The 16,460-nt window shown below is 36.0% G+C and overlaps 3 protein-coding genes across 3 annotated transcripts; 1 reads left to right on the top strand and 2 right to left on the bottom strand.

Annotated features, from left to right (window-relative positions):
- Positions 1-1,482: 1,482 nt before the first annotated feature.
- Positions 1,483-7,738, top strand: LOC18032108 (8-amino-7-oxononanoate synthase). The gene is made up of 11 exons (XM_006421549.2): positions 1,483-1,853; positions 1,976-2,124; positions 2,227-2,334; positions 2,817-3,055; positions 3,146-3,187; positions 3,728-3,815; positions 4,127-4,260; positions 5,812-5,900; positions 6,319-6,469; positions 6,563-6,631; positions 7,319-7,738. Exons 1-11 carry the CDS (start codon positions 1,601-1,603, stop codon positions 7,443-7,445), a joined length of 1,449 nt encoding a protein of 482 aa, XP_006421612.1. The 5' UTR covers positions 1,483-1,600; the 3' UTR covers positions 7,446-7,738.
- A 586-nt stretch (positions 7,739-8,324) lies between these two features.
- Positions 8,325-11,345, bottom strand: LOC18031771 (protein DYAD). The gene is made up of 7 exons (XM_024189330.1): positions 11,198-11,345; positions 11,014-11,117; positions 9,944-10,905; positions 9,749-9,851; positions 9,592-9,675; positions 8,588-9,196; positions 8,325-8,489 (listed from the first exon to the last, which is right to left on the bottom strand). The coding sequence occupies exons 1-7, from the start codon at positions 11,343-11,345 to the stop codon at positions 8,325-8,327; spliced, it is 2,175 nt and encodes a 724-aa protein (XP_024045098.1).
- A 1,361-nt stretch (positions 11,346-12,706) lies between these two features.
- Positions 12,707-15,710, bottom strand: LOC18031301 (quinone oxidoreductase). Its single transcript, XM_006421547.2, has 5 exons — positions 15,434-15,710; positions 15,040-15,181; positions 14,402-14,628; positions 13,612-13,869; positions 12,707-13,151 (listed from the first exon to the last, which is right to left on the bottom strand). The coding sequence occupies exons 1-5, from the start codon at positions 15,686-15,688 to the stop codon at positions 12,846-12,848; spliced, it is 1,188 nt and encodes a 395-aa protein (XP_006421610.1). The 5' UTR covers positions 15,689-15,710; the 3' UTR covers positions 12,707-12,845.
- Between the last annotated feature and the right edge of the window lie 750 nt (positions 15,711-16,460).

The following is a 16,460-nucleotide window of genomic DNA, read 5'->3' as shown; positions in this document are numbered from 1 at the left end:
CAAGTGAATGTGAATAATTGGACAGTAATAATCACGATTCCCTTTATTTTATAATAAAGTAATGCACTACAATATTTTATACGAATTAATGTGATATAGTGCTATTGACAAGTGCTCTTACTCCAGAATTCTGTATGCATATGTGTGTGTATGTATATATATTTTGAAAAGGTATGTATGAATGTTATTGTTTCATATACTCTTGGATCCATTAGTTGAAGAAAGAGGAATTTACGTAGCTCATTAGAAATCTACTTTTGAATATATTAATATTAACTCTTAATTAGAATTTGACTAGCTAGCTAACAAAGTTAATATATATACGAGATTTTTTTAAAAAATGTTACTAATTTATAATTAACATGTGTTAAATAATAGTTGACCATATATATACCATCATTACCAATATATCGATGGGAGCAAGTTTTAGGCTAAGTTTACAGCTGTCAGAAAAACTATATAGGGCAGCCAATATGAGAAGGTAGGGTGGAGTTAATGTAGAAGGTCAACCAAACAGCTAGCTGTTTGTTCTTGAAAGAAAATTCAATATAAAATTAACTTTTTATATGTGTGTGTGTGTAGAAGCTAGAAGGTCAACAAAGAGAAGTGCACTGGATTTTATTAATTCGTATTTTTTAAGGAGATGGGCAGCAATAGGCAGGAATGATGGCGCTGTGCTGGTCATCTACTCATCTATACTTGGTCGATAATTCTGTTCCATTAATAAGTTCTTTTGAGAGCTTAGATCCTTCTGGACAGAAAAGTGTCTTGTTGACCATGCCCCCGTTTACTCATGAGCCAAATTGCATTTAGCAAATCAAATTGCAAATTTTGAGAGCATATATAAATGTATACACACACTGAATTACAGAATAATGTCGCAGATACCCAAATATGCTTCTATATAAAAATCATGGTGGACATATATGATGTTTGATAAATGCTGGGCAGCCTTTGCTGGTTTCCGTACCAATATATTACAGCGTAGAAATTAATACAAATTGAGCGCAAGCAATGCCCACACACACACGCACACACACATAAAGGCATGCAATTGGATGTTCATTAATGAATTTTAGGTGCTTTGGTGTTATCAAAATGTGTAGACTTGTTGGAGCCAAAGGGGTTAGCCAGGGTGGGTGTAGCTACCGAGACAGAAACATGCCCATGTGACTTTGATCAAAATCATGAACTCATCAAATGCGATCAGACCAGCTGACCAAAATGGATTAAATTAACAGATAATGCGTATATTTTAACTGTTGAAGGGTGGTCAAAAGCCTTGATTGACTAATTTTTAAATAAATTTGATATTTTTGTTGGTTTAAGTCAAGGCCTCCGAGAGAGGGGCGTGATTGATGATTTCCAAACTATTGGGTTGGATTGATAATTATTAAAACCTGAGGGGGGACCGATGGTATTAACCTAAAATTTAATATTACCGACTTGAATTGTATCCGAACCGTTGGGGTGCTGGCCAACTGGGCTTGCTTCTCAATCAATCCAACTAACTGGCAACTGACGAGTACCTAACTTTCAACGGAACCAGTCTTCATCATCAGTTCATCACTTGCACTATGCACTTGGGGTAGCTTTGCCAATGGAGAATAGTAGCTTATGGGACAAGTGGGTTGAAGAAGCGCTTTCAAAGCTTGAAGCTTTGAAAGTGCTTCGCTCTCTAAGACCCATTTATCTCTCCCCCAATGACCGCCACCACCGAGTGCGAAATCCAGGACACGTTGGTGAAGATTACGAGGTGTTCGACGAAATGCAGCACTGGGATCGAAATGCAGTTCAAATTTCAATTTCTGACTCCACATTCCAGAGATGGCTTCATGACGTTCCAAGTTCTGGTACTCTCTCTCTCTCTGTATGTGTGTGTTAAAATTTTAATGTGGTTTTCATTGCTGGGTTCAACATATAGACAATAGCTGGATGAATGTATGTTATACTTTTGTTAATGGTTTTTGTTCAGGAGATGAGAATGAGATTATTTGCGGAGATGGTCTAGCAAATGATAAGACTATAACTTTTGCTAGGCAGTTCAAGAGGCTGCTATTGTTTTCTGGAAATGATTATTTGGGCTTGAGTTCGCATCCCACTATTGCAAAGGCTGCTGCCAGGGTCTGCTTCATGATTTATGCTGCTCTAACACAATTATTTTCCTTTGTCATTGGTTTAATGCACTTTTGGAGCTAAGATATTTTGATTTTTACTTTAAATTAGGCAGCACAAGAGCACGGAATGGGCCCAAGGGGTTCTGCTTTAATCTGCGGTTACACCAATTACCATAGGTTACTAGAGTCATGCTTGGCGGATTTAAAGAAGAAGGAGGTATAGCTTTACTTAGCTTATGTTCTTTATAATTGTTTTTATTTTTTATTTTTTTAATGACTTGCGCTTGCTTATTATAAATAAAATACCCATTTTGGCCACAATGTACTGGATTAGAACAACACAAAATTGCATGTAGAGGGTGAACATGACATGTTGAAGTGAAAGAAATAAATTAAGTCATACATTTTTCATCTACTATGGACTATGTTTCTTCTAGCATTCCTTTTATATCATTTGTTAAAAAATGAAAATGAACATAAAAAATTGATGACCCTACTTGTTAACTGGCTCATTTTCCTTTTTATTATCTTATATAATCAAATCTATTGTCCAGATAATTGATTAAAAATTTAGATCAATGAAAATTTTGTTGGAGATAAATTATGTGTTCTGCATTGGGTTCATTTGACTATAAACTCTATGTTGTGTGACTAAATTAGTACAGTCATCTAACATTCTTGTTGCAATTTGTACTCTAGGATTGTCTTCTCTGTCCCACAGGCTTTGCAGCCAATATGGCTGTGATTGTAGCAGTTGGAAACATTGCCTCTCTCCTAGCTGGCGATGAAAAATCTTTTAAAGATGAAAAAATTGCCATATTTTCTGATGCACTAAACCATGCATCAATAATTGATGGTATTCGTATTGCTGAGCGGACTAAAATGGTTGAAGTTTTTGTATATAAACACTGTGACATGTCCCACCTCAAGACACTGTTGTAAGATTTCACCTTTCAAAGAATTTTTAGTGTCTTAGTTTTCATTAGGCTCCACTCTGTTACTGCTGCATTGTGTTTTTGTTGTCACAGATCATGTTGCACGATGAGGAAAAAAGTTGTTGTAACGGACAGGTAAACCTGGGTTACAACTGTTCTTTCAATACCATGGTTTTCATGCTCCTTTGGAGCTGACAAAAAATAACAAACAATAGAGATCTAAGACATCACTATTCAGGACTAAATGCTTGTTGGGTATTTGGCTTCTTATTTATTACCCCTGAGTCCATTAATCACTTGGGGAGCCTTGCTTTTATCTTGCTTTACGATGAACTGTCAATTTGCATCTCGATTTTCAGTTTTCTTCTTGTTATTCAAAAGTTTTTTTTTTCTGCTATAGTTTCTTGTTCATTCGAACAATATTAGGATATCTGTAAACTCTTTATACTTGGTTCACTCATTCTATAATTCACAGTTCCTTAGTCTTTTGGAATTATTTATCTTTATTTATATGACTCAAGATGTCTAGGTTTTCAGTAACTGTACCAGTTGTTGTCAGATATGTCATTCTAATATGTTAGTCTATTACATAACTTTGCTTAATTTGCTAAACATACCAATGTTTTATTTTGTGCTCCTGCATTCTGAATATGCTTCATTCTCTCCCTTCTGCAGCTTGTTCAGTATGGATGGAGACTTTGCACCAATGGTTGAACTTGTGAAGCTTCGCAGGAAGTATGGCTTTCTGCTTGTCCTAGATGATGTGAGCTTTCTTTCTAATGTCCAAGATTTTACCTTTTAAGTAATTATTTGGAGCTTATCCATGCAATTGGCCACAGATTAAGCAGTAACCTCATCAATTTCATTTGACACTTTAAATTAAGATGAAGCACTCTAGAATTTCAGTCTTTAAAAAGCATCTTAGTATCTCATTTGAAATTTGGCTTACTTGATCATTAGTTAGTCCATGTTAATCTTGTGAATGATAAATAAAGTGGGCTTAATGTTGTTCACATATTTGCTGCAACTATATGCTACCCTATGATTAAGAACTGCAATGCTGATTGCTTTCAGGCTCATGGGACCTTTGTTTGTGGAAAAAACGGTGGGGGAGTGGCCGAACAATTTAACTGTGAAAGAGATGTAGATATATGTGTTGGCACTCTGAGTAAAGCAGCAGGTTGTCAAGGTGGCTTCATTGCATGCAGGTAATTCATTTGCACTCTCCTCTTAAGGTTCCATTGAATAAAAGAGTGCAGAAAAATGTATCCTCATAGATGGCTAGCAACAGGATTATTTAGCACTTAAAATAGATTATCTACGCCTTCTCTTTTTAAGATTTCACCTTATCTTTTAAAGGTCTCACCTCATAATTTTTGCATTGACTTTGTAAACCAAGGGAAAATGTTTGCCCCATTGCTGGCCCACAAGAAGGTTATTTAGCTCGTAAAATTGATTTATCTGCACCTTAGTTGTTAACACCTTAGCTGTTAATGTTTCACCTAATAATTTATGCATTGACTTTGTAAAGCCAGGGAAGATTGACTGAGATTCTATAGGCACTCTATTTAATGTTGCGTATACATTTTGGATTGGAGTGGGAATTCCGGGAATAGGAGTGTGGAGTGGGAGTGGGAGTAGGTTTTTTACTTAAACTGGAATGAGAGCATGGAATTGGTAGTAAATGATTTTAAATTATAGTTTTATCCTTATTTAAAGAATTATAGTTTTTAATTACAAAATTAATAAAAAAATAGATTTGAAAAATAAAATATTTATTTTATTATATTTGTAAATTAATAATAATTATTAATATTCTTAATTATGTAAATAATTTTTTGTTAATTTTAATTTTAATTATGTAAATAAAAAATTATTATTAAGAGCAACACAAATGAAACATTATTATTAATAATATAATACAAAATTAATATTTTCTTAGAATAAAATATTGATTATTATTAATTACTAATATTAAATAAATATAATACTATTTTTTTAAATAAATATAATAATATTATATTTTCAAATAAAAAGAGTATATAGTAATATTATTAATTCTCTATGAGTACAAATAATATTATTTTTAAGTAATTTTAACTTAGAATCAATATAAATTATTATTTTTAATAAGTATAATTTATAAAATAATATAATAATATTATTTAAATAATATGATATTATTTTATTTGATTAAATGTAAGGATAAAAATGGAAGAGGGGGGAGTGGATTCCCACTCCCACCTCCCCCCATGGGAGTGGGATTCCCACTCCCCCCTTAAAATTAGTAAGTAAATACTGGAGTAGGAGGAATCCAGACTCCTCACTCCCACTCTAGCAAGTAAACACTACCCTAGCTGCTATAACATTTGAGTGCAGCTACACTTTCACAAATTCACAAAACCGTTATCTAATCAATTTGGGGTATTGCTCGACCATCAGATGTGATTACATTTTTTATATTGCAAAAAACTATTCTTGTGATAGTAGAATGTAATCCATTTCTTTGACCCAAAGGACTAAAGATTTCTAATTCTAAACATTAAATTCTGATTGCTTCCTGTTAATCAGTGAAGCTGGGTTTTGTTCTGTTAGCAAGTTTACAGCTTTATTTATTTTCACATGAGTGGCATTTTATTTGTCACTTCCATTGTCTTAGTTGATCTAAAAATTATCTCATGGACATAGTATGCCATATTCATACGACTATGGGCCACGATACATACTCATTACACATTTTCTCAATGACATTTTAACAGCAAAAGTTGGAAGAAATTCATACAATCTAGAGGCCGCTCTTTTATATTTTCAACAGCCATACCGATCCCCATTGCAGCTGCTGCACATGGTAAATATCAGTATTCATTTTTATTGGGTTGACTTAAGGTAGACTTGTGTAAGAATCAGTTTTTCTACTCTTCTGTTCTGTGGTAGTCATTTATCCTGTGTCGAGACTAGTCAATATGGCGAATAGTATATATGACCAATGAATTGTTCTTTTGGGGAAAACCCAATTTTGCTTCTGGATATGAGTCCCAATGTCAAATTGAGTTGACTGGATTATCCAGATTTGAGGTTGATTTTGGGGAGGAAAAGTGCATGAAGATTCTGTTTGATTTGTCCACCTGTACAGTGGAAGATCACAAATTGAAAAATCATTTACATTGCATAGTCGTAGATATTAATATGCCCTATCCCTATCTTATAGCCATCCCCATTTTGTTTTGGTATGCTCTGTTGTTGACAAAATAAGCACGACCTAGCAGCTGCTGTTATTGTGTCAAATAAGGAAACATGGCGTAGAAGGGCAATTTGGAACCATGTGCAATACTTCCATGCTCTTACTGGAATTCCCATAACAAGTCCCATTATATCTCTTATTGTTGGGAATGAAGAGAAGGCTCTGCAAGCTAGCAGGTTTTTCCTCTCTCTTTCTCTCTTATGTATGTGATAACAAATTAACAATTAGAACTACTGTAGCTTCTAACTGTTTCAATCTTCATGGAACAGGCATTTGTTAAAATCTGGTTTTCATGCAACTGCAATCAGACCTCCAACAGTGCCAGCCAACTCATGCAGGTTTGTTGCAGTTCCATCATAATCCCTCAATACCTTGTCTGCTTGAGCATGTCAAATTACTTCATGCATGTGCGTGCTGCTTTCCTTTGATGTTGACTACCACTGATTTGAGTCTTTAGCTTTAGACGGTGCCAACAGGTGCTCACTCCCATACAGTTAAGAGTATAGTTCTTGAGTGTTCTTACACATGCATTCACCTAAAATGTTGTGGCTGTTGTGACTTAATTGCTGATACAGTACAAGCAACGAAGGTTTCCAATGGCTGAATCAGAATGTAACAGTTAGATCCTTGTGCATGGGGATTGCTTATTTTCAATTAGTAATACTAAGCCTTCATCATTTTAAATTTACAAACCACTGATTTTTTAAGTTGGCTTTTTATTGTCCTCATTTGTCCTCCAAACTGTCTGGCAATGCCGACAGATAAAGCCAGTTCCTAACTAATATATTGATGGTTCAACATAAACTAAACTAAAAATGTGTTTACAAACATTGAAATATTTTTAAAAGTCTACGAAGTAATTAAAGAGTTGAAATTCATGTTGGTTTTTTTTTTTAAATCTTTTGGCCTGTGTCGCGTTATATTGATCCAGCCTCGTCAGATTTGGTTTGGTTGGTGTATTGTCAATATCTTTGCATCAGAAATGTTTCAATAATTAATTTTTCCTCTTGATTCTTCTTTATCAGGTTGCGAATAACTCTAACTGCAGTGCACACTCAGGATGATATCAAGAAGCTTACCATAGCACTCTCTAGTTGTGTCAACTTTCAAGACATTGTCAGCCATAACTCAAATGTGTATGCTAAGTTGTAGGGCTTAATAAATTTTCTTGTAATTCAAGGAGAACCCAGTAAATGAAATTGTGACAGTTGTCGCAATAGTATGAACCCCTATTCATCCCATCCTTTTAGATTTGAACCACAACCTCAAAATTTGGTTATGGCAATGCTTAGAGATAAATTTTTTGAAAATAGCGTCTACTGAAATAGAAATTCAAAAAGTGAAGAATGCTTGAAAGTCAAGAGTCAAAAGCTATTGAGTAAACATTGCACAAAGAAAAGGCCATTGAATGCAAAGTTACTGAGTCCGGAAGTCTCTGGACTTTAGTTTTCTATATTTGCCATCACCCAAATATATACTTGTTCTCTTTTCAAATTTTCCCCTTTCTATCGGAACATTATTTTAAAGTTTCATTATGGGTACAGCATTAGAAAAAGCAACTAGCAAGCTGAAAGAGAGAGAGTTATATATGGTCCTCAAGCAAAGTAGATCATCAACCAATAGGAAGTGGACGAGACCACCAACATGCACACAACATATGCAATGGTATATGAATATATAGATTCATTTCTTGCAAAACTTTTCCCAAGAAAGGAAAGCATAATCTCTAGTAATTGTTCATAACTCCTATGAATAGTTTCATTTCTTCTAAATATTTTTCCCAAAAAGGGAAGCATAATCACCATGTTCAAAAACTCTTGTTTCTTCCTAATATCTTAATAAACCTATAAATTGAATACCCATCTTCTATAATTTTCCCCTCCCCCCAATATCTGTAAGAGTATATATTATTGTATATATTATTTACTAATAAAAACTAAAAAAGAAAAATATGTAACAGCTGTAATGGCAGTAACGTTCAGCCCCTTGTAGAGTTACTATCCAAAGGGAATTAGGAGTAGTTGAAGCCAATCAAGTCCCACATACCCTTGGTAAGCATGCATACGATGATGATGATGATAATGATGAGGCTGAGGAGGAGCTTCGCTTCAGCTTTTGGTCACATTCTCTCATGATTTCCTTTCCTTCATCCTCCTCTCTTCCGCTTATCTCAGCATTCTTATCAGCAGCTCCTAACTGCACCCCAATGCATCAAACAGAAACCTATTTTAATTTAACATGTTAAATTAACCCAGCAAAACAAATTGAAACTGAGTTTGTTAAGCAATACATACAAAGGGGATGGCACTGGTGGCAATTGTCTCATTCTGATTTCTTCTATGGTAAGCGTGGGGAGAGGGCAATTCATTGAGGTCAATGATTGAGGTTTTAGTGGTAGGAGGCAAAGTATTGACAGCAGTGCCGGTGATCGTTTCAAACTGGTTTATGGTTTCAGAAGGAAGAGGATGAGTTGGTTTGGTTACTGATGTCAAAGTGACAGTAACAGGTAGTCTCTCAGCCAATGGCTTGACAGGGAAATTTGGGAGAGGCAAATTTTCTGAAAGGGGAGAGAAGAGGCGCTGCGGTGATGATGAGGCTATGGAAGAGGAGACAGATGGCGGTGTTGGAACCAAAAAGAGGTCTTCAAGGTGGACCAAAGCCTTGTTAGGCTGAGGGGACATGGCCATGTTTGGCCACAGGAAGGACCCCTGTGGCTTGCATAGAGTGAATCCACTCTTTAGCCTTTCTATTTTTGCTGCTCTGTCCTCTGGTTTCACTTTTGTTGTTTCTGGTGGTAATGTTGTTCTCTTGTCAATGCCTCCTTGTTTATCATCTGACGTGAGTGCTGATTCTGCTGGCTTGTTTGGTTCCTCCACCGATGATTTTGGCTTCTCTGTTTCTGCCTGCATGAATCATCATCATCATTTTTTTAAGGAATCCTAATATGTTGTTAAATGTAAGTATCAGAGAGAGCAAAAGTTACAGCTGATCACTTATCAATCATTTCAAGCACGTGTTAAAGTAATGTCACCATTTATATGACAAAGAACTAAAAACGGAAAATCACATTCTGAACTAAAGCCAAACAAAATTTTCACATCTTCTTAATTGTTTGCGTAATTTAAACTACTATAGCTAATTTCTAATACTGTAAGGAGTCGTGGGTAATGAGGTCTGAGGGCAAAATCATCAATTATGTTAGATTTTTAAAATATCAATTCTAAGCGTTGGAATAAATCAATTAGTTCATATTACACACCTAACCCTGTCAGAAGCTGAAAAAGGAAAACAGTAATACCTCTATTCTGAACAAAGATTGTGTTATTTCCATCATCTGTTCGTCAAGCTTAGCTTTCTTATTCATCAAATCAGCATGCATCTCCTGCCAGAAAATTATCAAAGAGTTAACAACAGAGTACAAAACTGAAGTGTCCAATCGACCTTTCAATATTTACCTTCAATCGAAGCAAGAAACTATCATGCTCGTAGTTTAGAACTGGGGTGGCCACAATAGCTTGATTATCTTCGTGCTTCTTGGATAACAGATCTTGCATTTCCCTGTAATTACACAGAAAACAAGATAAGATCAGTGCATAAACCAACAAGACATATATAGGAAGAAGGCAGGCTTATTTACGGGCAGTACTTACATTCTCAATTTGGCAATCTCTTCCTTAACTTGCTTCAACTCTCTAGCACAAACAGGGTCTTGAGCAGGATTGTCACCAGGTTTCCAGCCAAGCGGAGGAGTCCAATAAGGATCCTGAACTCCAGCTTGTTTCCTAATATTAACCAAATCAGCACTCTCCAACCAATACTCCATGGCCCCATCAGCATTGTGGCGCCTCCTAAACCTGTCTTGGCCACCAGGTGCCACTTTCCCTGCCATGTGCTTCAACAAATGATCCAACAGACCCGTGTCCCCAATCAATTTCCTAGCCTCTGCTCTTAGCTCTGGCCTCAGCATTGGCTTATCAAAAACTGCATTTTTCATCTTCATTATCTTCCACATATTTACTTCAGCCAATGCATACCTCTCTTTAGGCCATCTGTAATTGGAGTTCCCATTGACAACTTTCTTCTTCTTCTTCTTCTTCTTCTTGATGTTATTGGATAGCACATTAACCCCATGGAGCTTCCTCTTAAGCTCACTGGTCTCTCCCTCAACTAATAATAACTGACCAGACTTCACAGCTTCCTCTTCTTCTTCTTCTTCTTCACCTTTAAAACCATCAGAGCTAATCAATGCTCCTTCATTCTTCAAGTAGTGAACTTTCTTTTTCTTCCCCCACTTCAGCATCTCACGACTCTCAAGCAGCTCAGACCAGCACACACCCTTCTTCTTGTTCTGATGAATCTCAACATCAAAAGAACCATTAAAACCCACAACCCAGAAACTCCACAAGTTCTTGTTCTCACCAATCTCATCACCAGAGACCCTCCTGTAAAGCACTTCCCCCGCCACCTGAGGTTCCATGAAGTACTTTTCGTCCAGTGATGGCACCCTCTTTACTCCCTGTTCTTTAACACACTCACTCTCGCTGAAGTGTAATCGCAGAGAGTTCACACTAGGGAATCTCACTGCCACTCTTGTTTCAGACTTCTCAGTCACCTTATTATTATGAAACAAAAAATGAGATGAATTAATCAATTCATTAATTTTAATTAGTGCGGTCTTTTCATATTTATATATAGTTTGATGTTATGTTTATTATTATACCATGACAATTCGGATTGATTTGAGGTGATCAGGGGCACTAACGGGAAGCTTTGTTCGATCGATCTCGTAGAAAGAGTACACTTTAATATGACCTGTCCCGGGATCTATATGTAAAGATGAATTCAAGTCAGGGCCAAATATGGAAATACAAAAAAGCTTATATGAAAAACAGAAGAAGTTCTACCATCATCAAGTAGTGTAGTGGCAGTACTAGTCCTGACGCAAATTGGTGAAGACGCTGGGAGCAGCACTTGTCTGCCCAAACTTGCTCCTTCTGCGACGTCGTTTTCGGTCCCTTCTTCTTCTTGTTGTTGCCATTTTGGATGCATCATTTCCTGTGACAGACGATATCGTTGAGAATCCACACGTAGTAGTGTAGTACAACTGATTCGTGCAACCAAAAAAAAAAAAAAAAGATGACACGCGCTTGGTGCACGTGAAGGCGACACAAAAGTGAAAGTTTCTCAATTGTGGGCCCTTATGTTTTGAACATTTGTTGATATCTTGATATCGGCCGTCCGATGTGTTGAGGATGTTCTGATTTTGCTTCATCACTTTATCGTAGTTTCGATTGACGCCCGGGTTTTCGGCGCGTGGTGTTATGTGAAGTGAACGCGTGTGGTTGTTGCAGTTTGAGGGGAAAACGAAAAAATAAAAAATAAAAAACACGGAGGGAAGTCAGTGGGAGTGAGCTTACAGTGAGGCCAATGGCTACGTCGTTGAGATTCCAGCAGCTTTCATCCTCGTCCATGATCATCATCAACCTGTGATCAAGAATCTTAAAACAAACTTGGGTCTCATTTATGTTTTTAAATGAATAACGAAAAATGAGAGAGGGAAAAAAAATTTGATATCACGTCATGATTCATGAATGTCTAATGCATAGGACACGTACGAATATGTATTATAAACATGAAACTTGTTTAATTAATGTTGTATCTCATTTTCCTTCGATTTTCTCAGCATCCAAACAGAAAAAAAACAAAGGAAGGTTCCATCCTAATAGCAAGAGAAATCACAAAAGAGCTTATACCTATTGTGTCAACAAAAATGGAGAACAGAAATGGCAATGGCGATGCGAGGGCTTATTTTTTATAGCGAGAGGGAGAGAAGAGAGAGAATATAATAAGTGTAATGATTACAATTTTACAAAACCAGGTGCATGATCGATCTCACGTGACCTTGCTTTGCTTGCTTATTTGCTTTTTTCCCTCCATGATTCTGGTCCCCCGCTCTAAGACGGTTTTGCTGTTAGTAGATTACCGAAACTACCCCTTTCTCATTAACGATTTGTCATTTGCAACAGTGAAGAGTGCTTCAATTTGACATTTTTGCCTCAATGTTGCTGATTGTGTTGAGAGTAATGACCTGATGGACAATGATAACTTACTTTACGGTGAAAGATAGTGTTTTTCTTTTCTTTTTTTTAAGCTGAAAGATAGTGTTACTATTTAATTAATCTATAGTTTTAATATTATTCATAAAAAGTCACGAAATTCTGTGTTTCCATAGATCACTTTATAGCGGTCATTAGTACTTAGTGAATCATCTTTCTTGTGTTAAAGGTCACTCGTTCATTTGCTCATTTGTAGGATCTAAACATGCTCACCTGTGAGTATATCATTTATCAAGTATTTATATTATCATCAACAAGCCATGAGCACAGTAACAACATTGCAACAACATAATCAGATGTGCAAAAGCCAATGAAAATGGATTGGGGTTCTGTTTATTTATCGAGCATAGCCAGATATGATCCGTGCAAGCTTAGCAATCCTCGCATGACAATTGAGCAAGCCAACCAAAAACAACTTGGTCTGTGTTCTGCTGCCTCACGGAATTAGCACAACCGACCCAGATGTTTTCCGGCTTTCAAGGTCTGTATGTGCTTGTGCTGCCTGGGACAAAGGATATGTGTGATTTACACGAACCTTTAAGATGCCTGATGCAATGCTCGTAAACACCTCTCCAGCTGTTTCCAATAGCTCGTCTCGAGTTACAGTGTATTGCATAAGAGAAGGCCTTGTCAAGAACAGCGATTTTGGTGCTAGTGCTGACAACGGAACTGGATCTGGAGTGCCGGAAGATTGCCCAAAACTCACCATGTAACCTCGAAGTTTTAAGCATGCAAGTGATCCCTGAAAACGATAACCCCTTCATGTTAAGAACTCTTTTCGGACAAATCTAAGAGTAACTCCGTCTCTAAGCAACTAAAAACACAACTAACTAGGGTAATTCAACCCTAACTCATTATGCCTCAACTTGGGTCAATCAGGGCAAGATTTATCAACAATATACCAATAAACAACTTGGTTGACTTGAGTTCTTCTAGACATACATAATCTACAAATGAAAGCAGATGGTTTCCTCACAAGGCAATATACAATTCAATTTAACCCAAAACACCTATGTCACAGAGCTGCACCGCTGGCTACCTAGTACTATAAAAGCTGACACAAAAACAATAAGAAACATAAACATGACTTGAGTATACCCATTATGGAGGTATAGTTACGGCTTACATTGCACATGTCATATATTCTTATCCTTTACATTCATTCAACCATCTATCATTAATAAGGAGTACTCTGAGATTACCTGAAAGGTGTCTTTTCCTACCGAATCATAGACAACATCAACCCCATTGCCTGATGTAATCTCATTGACACGAACAACGAAATCCTCTTCCTTATAGAGTATAACATGGTGACATCCATCATCTTTCGCCTGAGCTGCCTTCTCTTTAGTTGAGACAGTGCCAATGACAGTTGCGCCAAGGGCATTTGCCCATTGGCATAATAGAGATCCAACCCCACCAGCTGCAGCCTGAATCAGGACAGTGTGTCCAGGTTCTACCTGTATACAAGAGAATTCCAGCATGTCTTTAGATGATGCAACAAATCTTTGACATGTAATAGAAACAACATGGAAAGGAGGATTACTCCTATCCAGCCAGGTTCTTTCACGTAATCATTACAACAAACATTTCAGAGATAAACAATACATTCATTAACCAATCAAACAGCTTTTCAGTTGATGGAAATTCCTATTAAATTAAACTTATTATTTTGCCTTTCATCTGTAGAGTTTTCCAATTTGGGAAGGAATTAATTAAAAAGACATGAGATTTCATTAAATCCAATATTACAAACATAAGCGGCTCATGTCATGTCATTTATAGCATAATCCTCTTTGACTGTACACTGACATGTACAAGCATTAATCAAATAGCCAAATATTAATCCACATGACAGCGAGTACTAATTCTAGAAGTATGACATCGAACAGAATTCATTTTATCATTTCAGCTTTTTAGTCCAAAATAATTTCATAAACTGATCTGGGACATGCCAAAGAGCAAAATCCATTGGATGCATATGCAAACTACCTTGAAGCAACGGCGCAGTAGAAACTGAGCTGTCATACCCTTAAGCATGATGGATGCTGCAATAACAGGATCGATAGAAGAAGGAACAGGAACAACTTTGTTTGCAGGAAGGATTTGCTCTTCAGCATATGAACCCATCGCACCGCCAGCATAAGCGACGATGTCTCCAACTGTTCTGCCAGTTAGTCCAGGACCTACAGCTACCACCTCTCCAACAGCCTCCATACCTGCAATAGCAGAACAAAAGTTGCTTAAAACCCAGAGGATTTCACTTTTCAGCCTGCTTTAAGGATATCAAGCTAATGATTGCTAAAGAGTCTTAGACAAGGAACACATACCAAAATGATACCTTAAGAAAATATCACACAAAATCTTATATTCAGGTTTCCAAAGATATATTCAATTGTATTCACAGGCACCCAGAAGGCAATGTGGAGAAATATTCCCTCTGATGCAATTACTTCTTCTATAAAATAGTAGCTAGTAGAACTCATGTAGACATTTATTAGTTTTGGAGATAAAGAGTAAACAATCACAATATGTCACTCCATGCCATACTTAAAAACTTCGCATAATATACCACAAGGCAAGCCAACATTCATAAGCAACCACTGAACATAGAAAGAACAAAACCAAACCTGGGGTAAAGGGCATTTTAGCAGGCTTATAAACTCCTTTGCGATAGTACACATCAATGAAATTAAGCCCAATTGCTTTGTTCCTCACACGAATCTCGCCTTCACCGGGCTCCCCAATTTCCACATCCTCCCACTTAAGAACCTACCATAATCATCAATCATCTACTTGTAATAAGTGATCGGCTACACCAAGAAAGAATCTTCATACCAAAAGCTAGGCATCTTAAGAATTAGAGACGAAATTAATGCTAAATTTTACATTTTTCATATTCATCACCAGGTTACCATTATTTAAGGTTTCTTAAACGGACTATAATTTGACACAATAATATAACAAATAGGATATAACAAGTGAAATATGAAATGGGTTTTTATGCTTAAAAAAAATGATCACCTCGGGGCCGCCATGTTCATAAACCCTGATCGCTTTCACCATATTTGTTGGGGTTCTTGTTTCTGCTGCTGCTGCTGCTGCTTTCGTTGCAAGTGCTTTGCTTTGCTTATGTTTGAGTAATAATGTTACTTTGCTTTTGTTGTTAGAATTGTGTAGAAGAAAGAGTGTTGAATTTTGAGTGAAACGCCGCCGAAGCAACAACCGGGGAGCTGCAACTAGCCTTGACAGCAACGGACTCACTCTGGATAATTCCATTTTTAGCCAAGTTAATCCGCTATTTAATTAATTATTCAATTTACTAATAAATTACCATTTTAATTCATTTGCTATTGTACTTGGATGGAATATGGGTAACTGGCCCTGATGCAGTGATGCCATGGGTTAAGAGGTTCGCTTTTCATGTTCGAGCCCAAAGTCATGGCTCCCCCGTCACTTTATTTGGAGGGACAATTATTTTCTAAAATATTATTTTATTACTAAATTTTTTTAATAATCATTTTTTCGTACATAATATTTTATTTTTATTATTTTACCATCGAGGAGCCATTTTTGTTTTTGAAAAGATTAAACCGTTCCCTTTAACAGAATATTTAAAAGAACTTTTAGTAAAAGACAATTTTACCCTTTAAATTATTAAGTATGTAGACAATGACTTTTGTACTCTTCTGAAATTTAAAAAAAAAATCCAAAATCAAGGATTTAAAAAATCAAATATTTTCAATGTTAAAACTTTTGAAGATAAATGATTACATTAAGAAACTAATGTTATTTTAATATTTATATTTATATCAATTTTAATAAATATAAATCTATTACAATAACAATTTTAATGCAAATAAAAATTTTTATTTTAAGAAAATTATTTGATCTTAGTTGCTTATTCTTTTAACATTTATTTTTAGCTAATTAAATCAATTTAAGAAGCACAAATTATAATATTTAATTATTTTTTGTAAAAATAAGATTATTGATAAAACATTATAATTGCTAAATTGGATAACATGAGATTTTAAGTCATTAAAATACG

The sequence above is a fragment of the Citrus clementina genome, unplaced genomic scaffold (assembly GCF_000493195.1).
Source record: "Citrus clementina cultivar Clemenules unplaced genomic scaffold, Citrus_clementina_v1.0 scaffold_9, whole genome shotgun sequence".
Lineage (NCBI taxonomy): Eukaryota > Viridiplantae > Streptophyta > Magnoliopsida > Sapindales > Rutaceae > Citrus > Citrus x clementina.
This window is presented reverse-complemented; position numbering and strand designations above follow the sequence as displayed.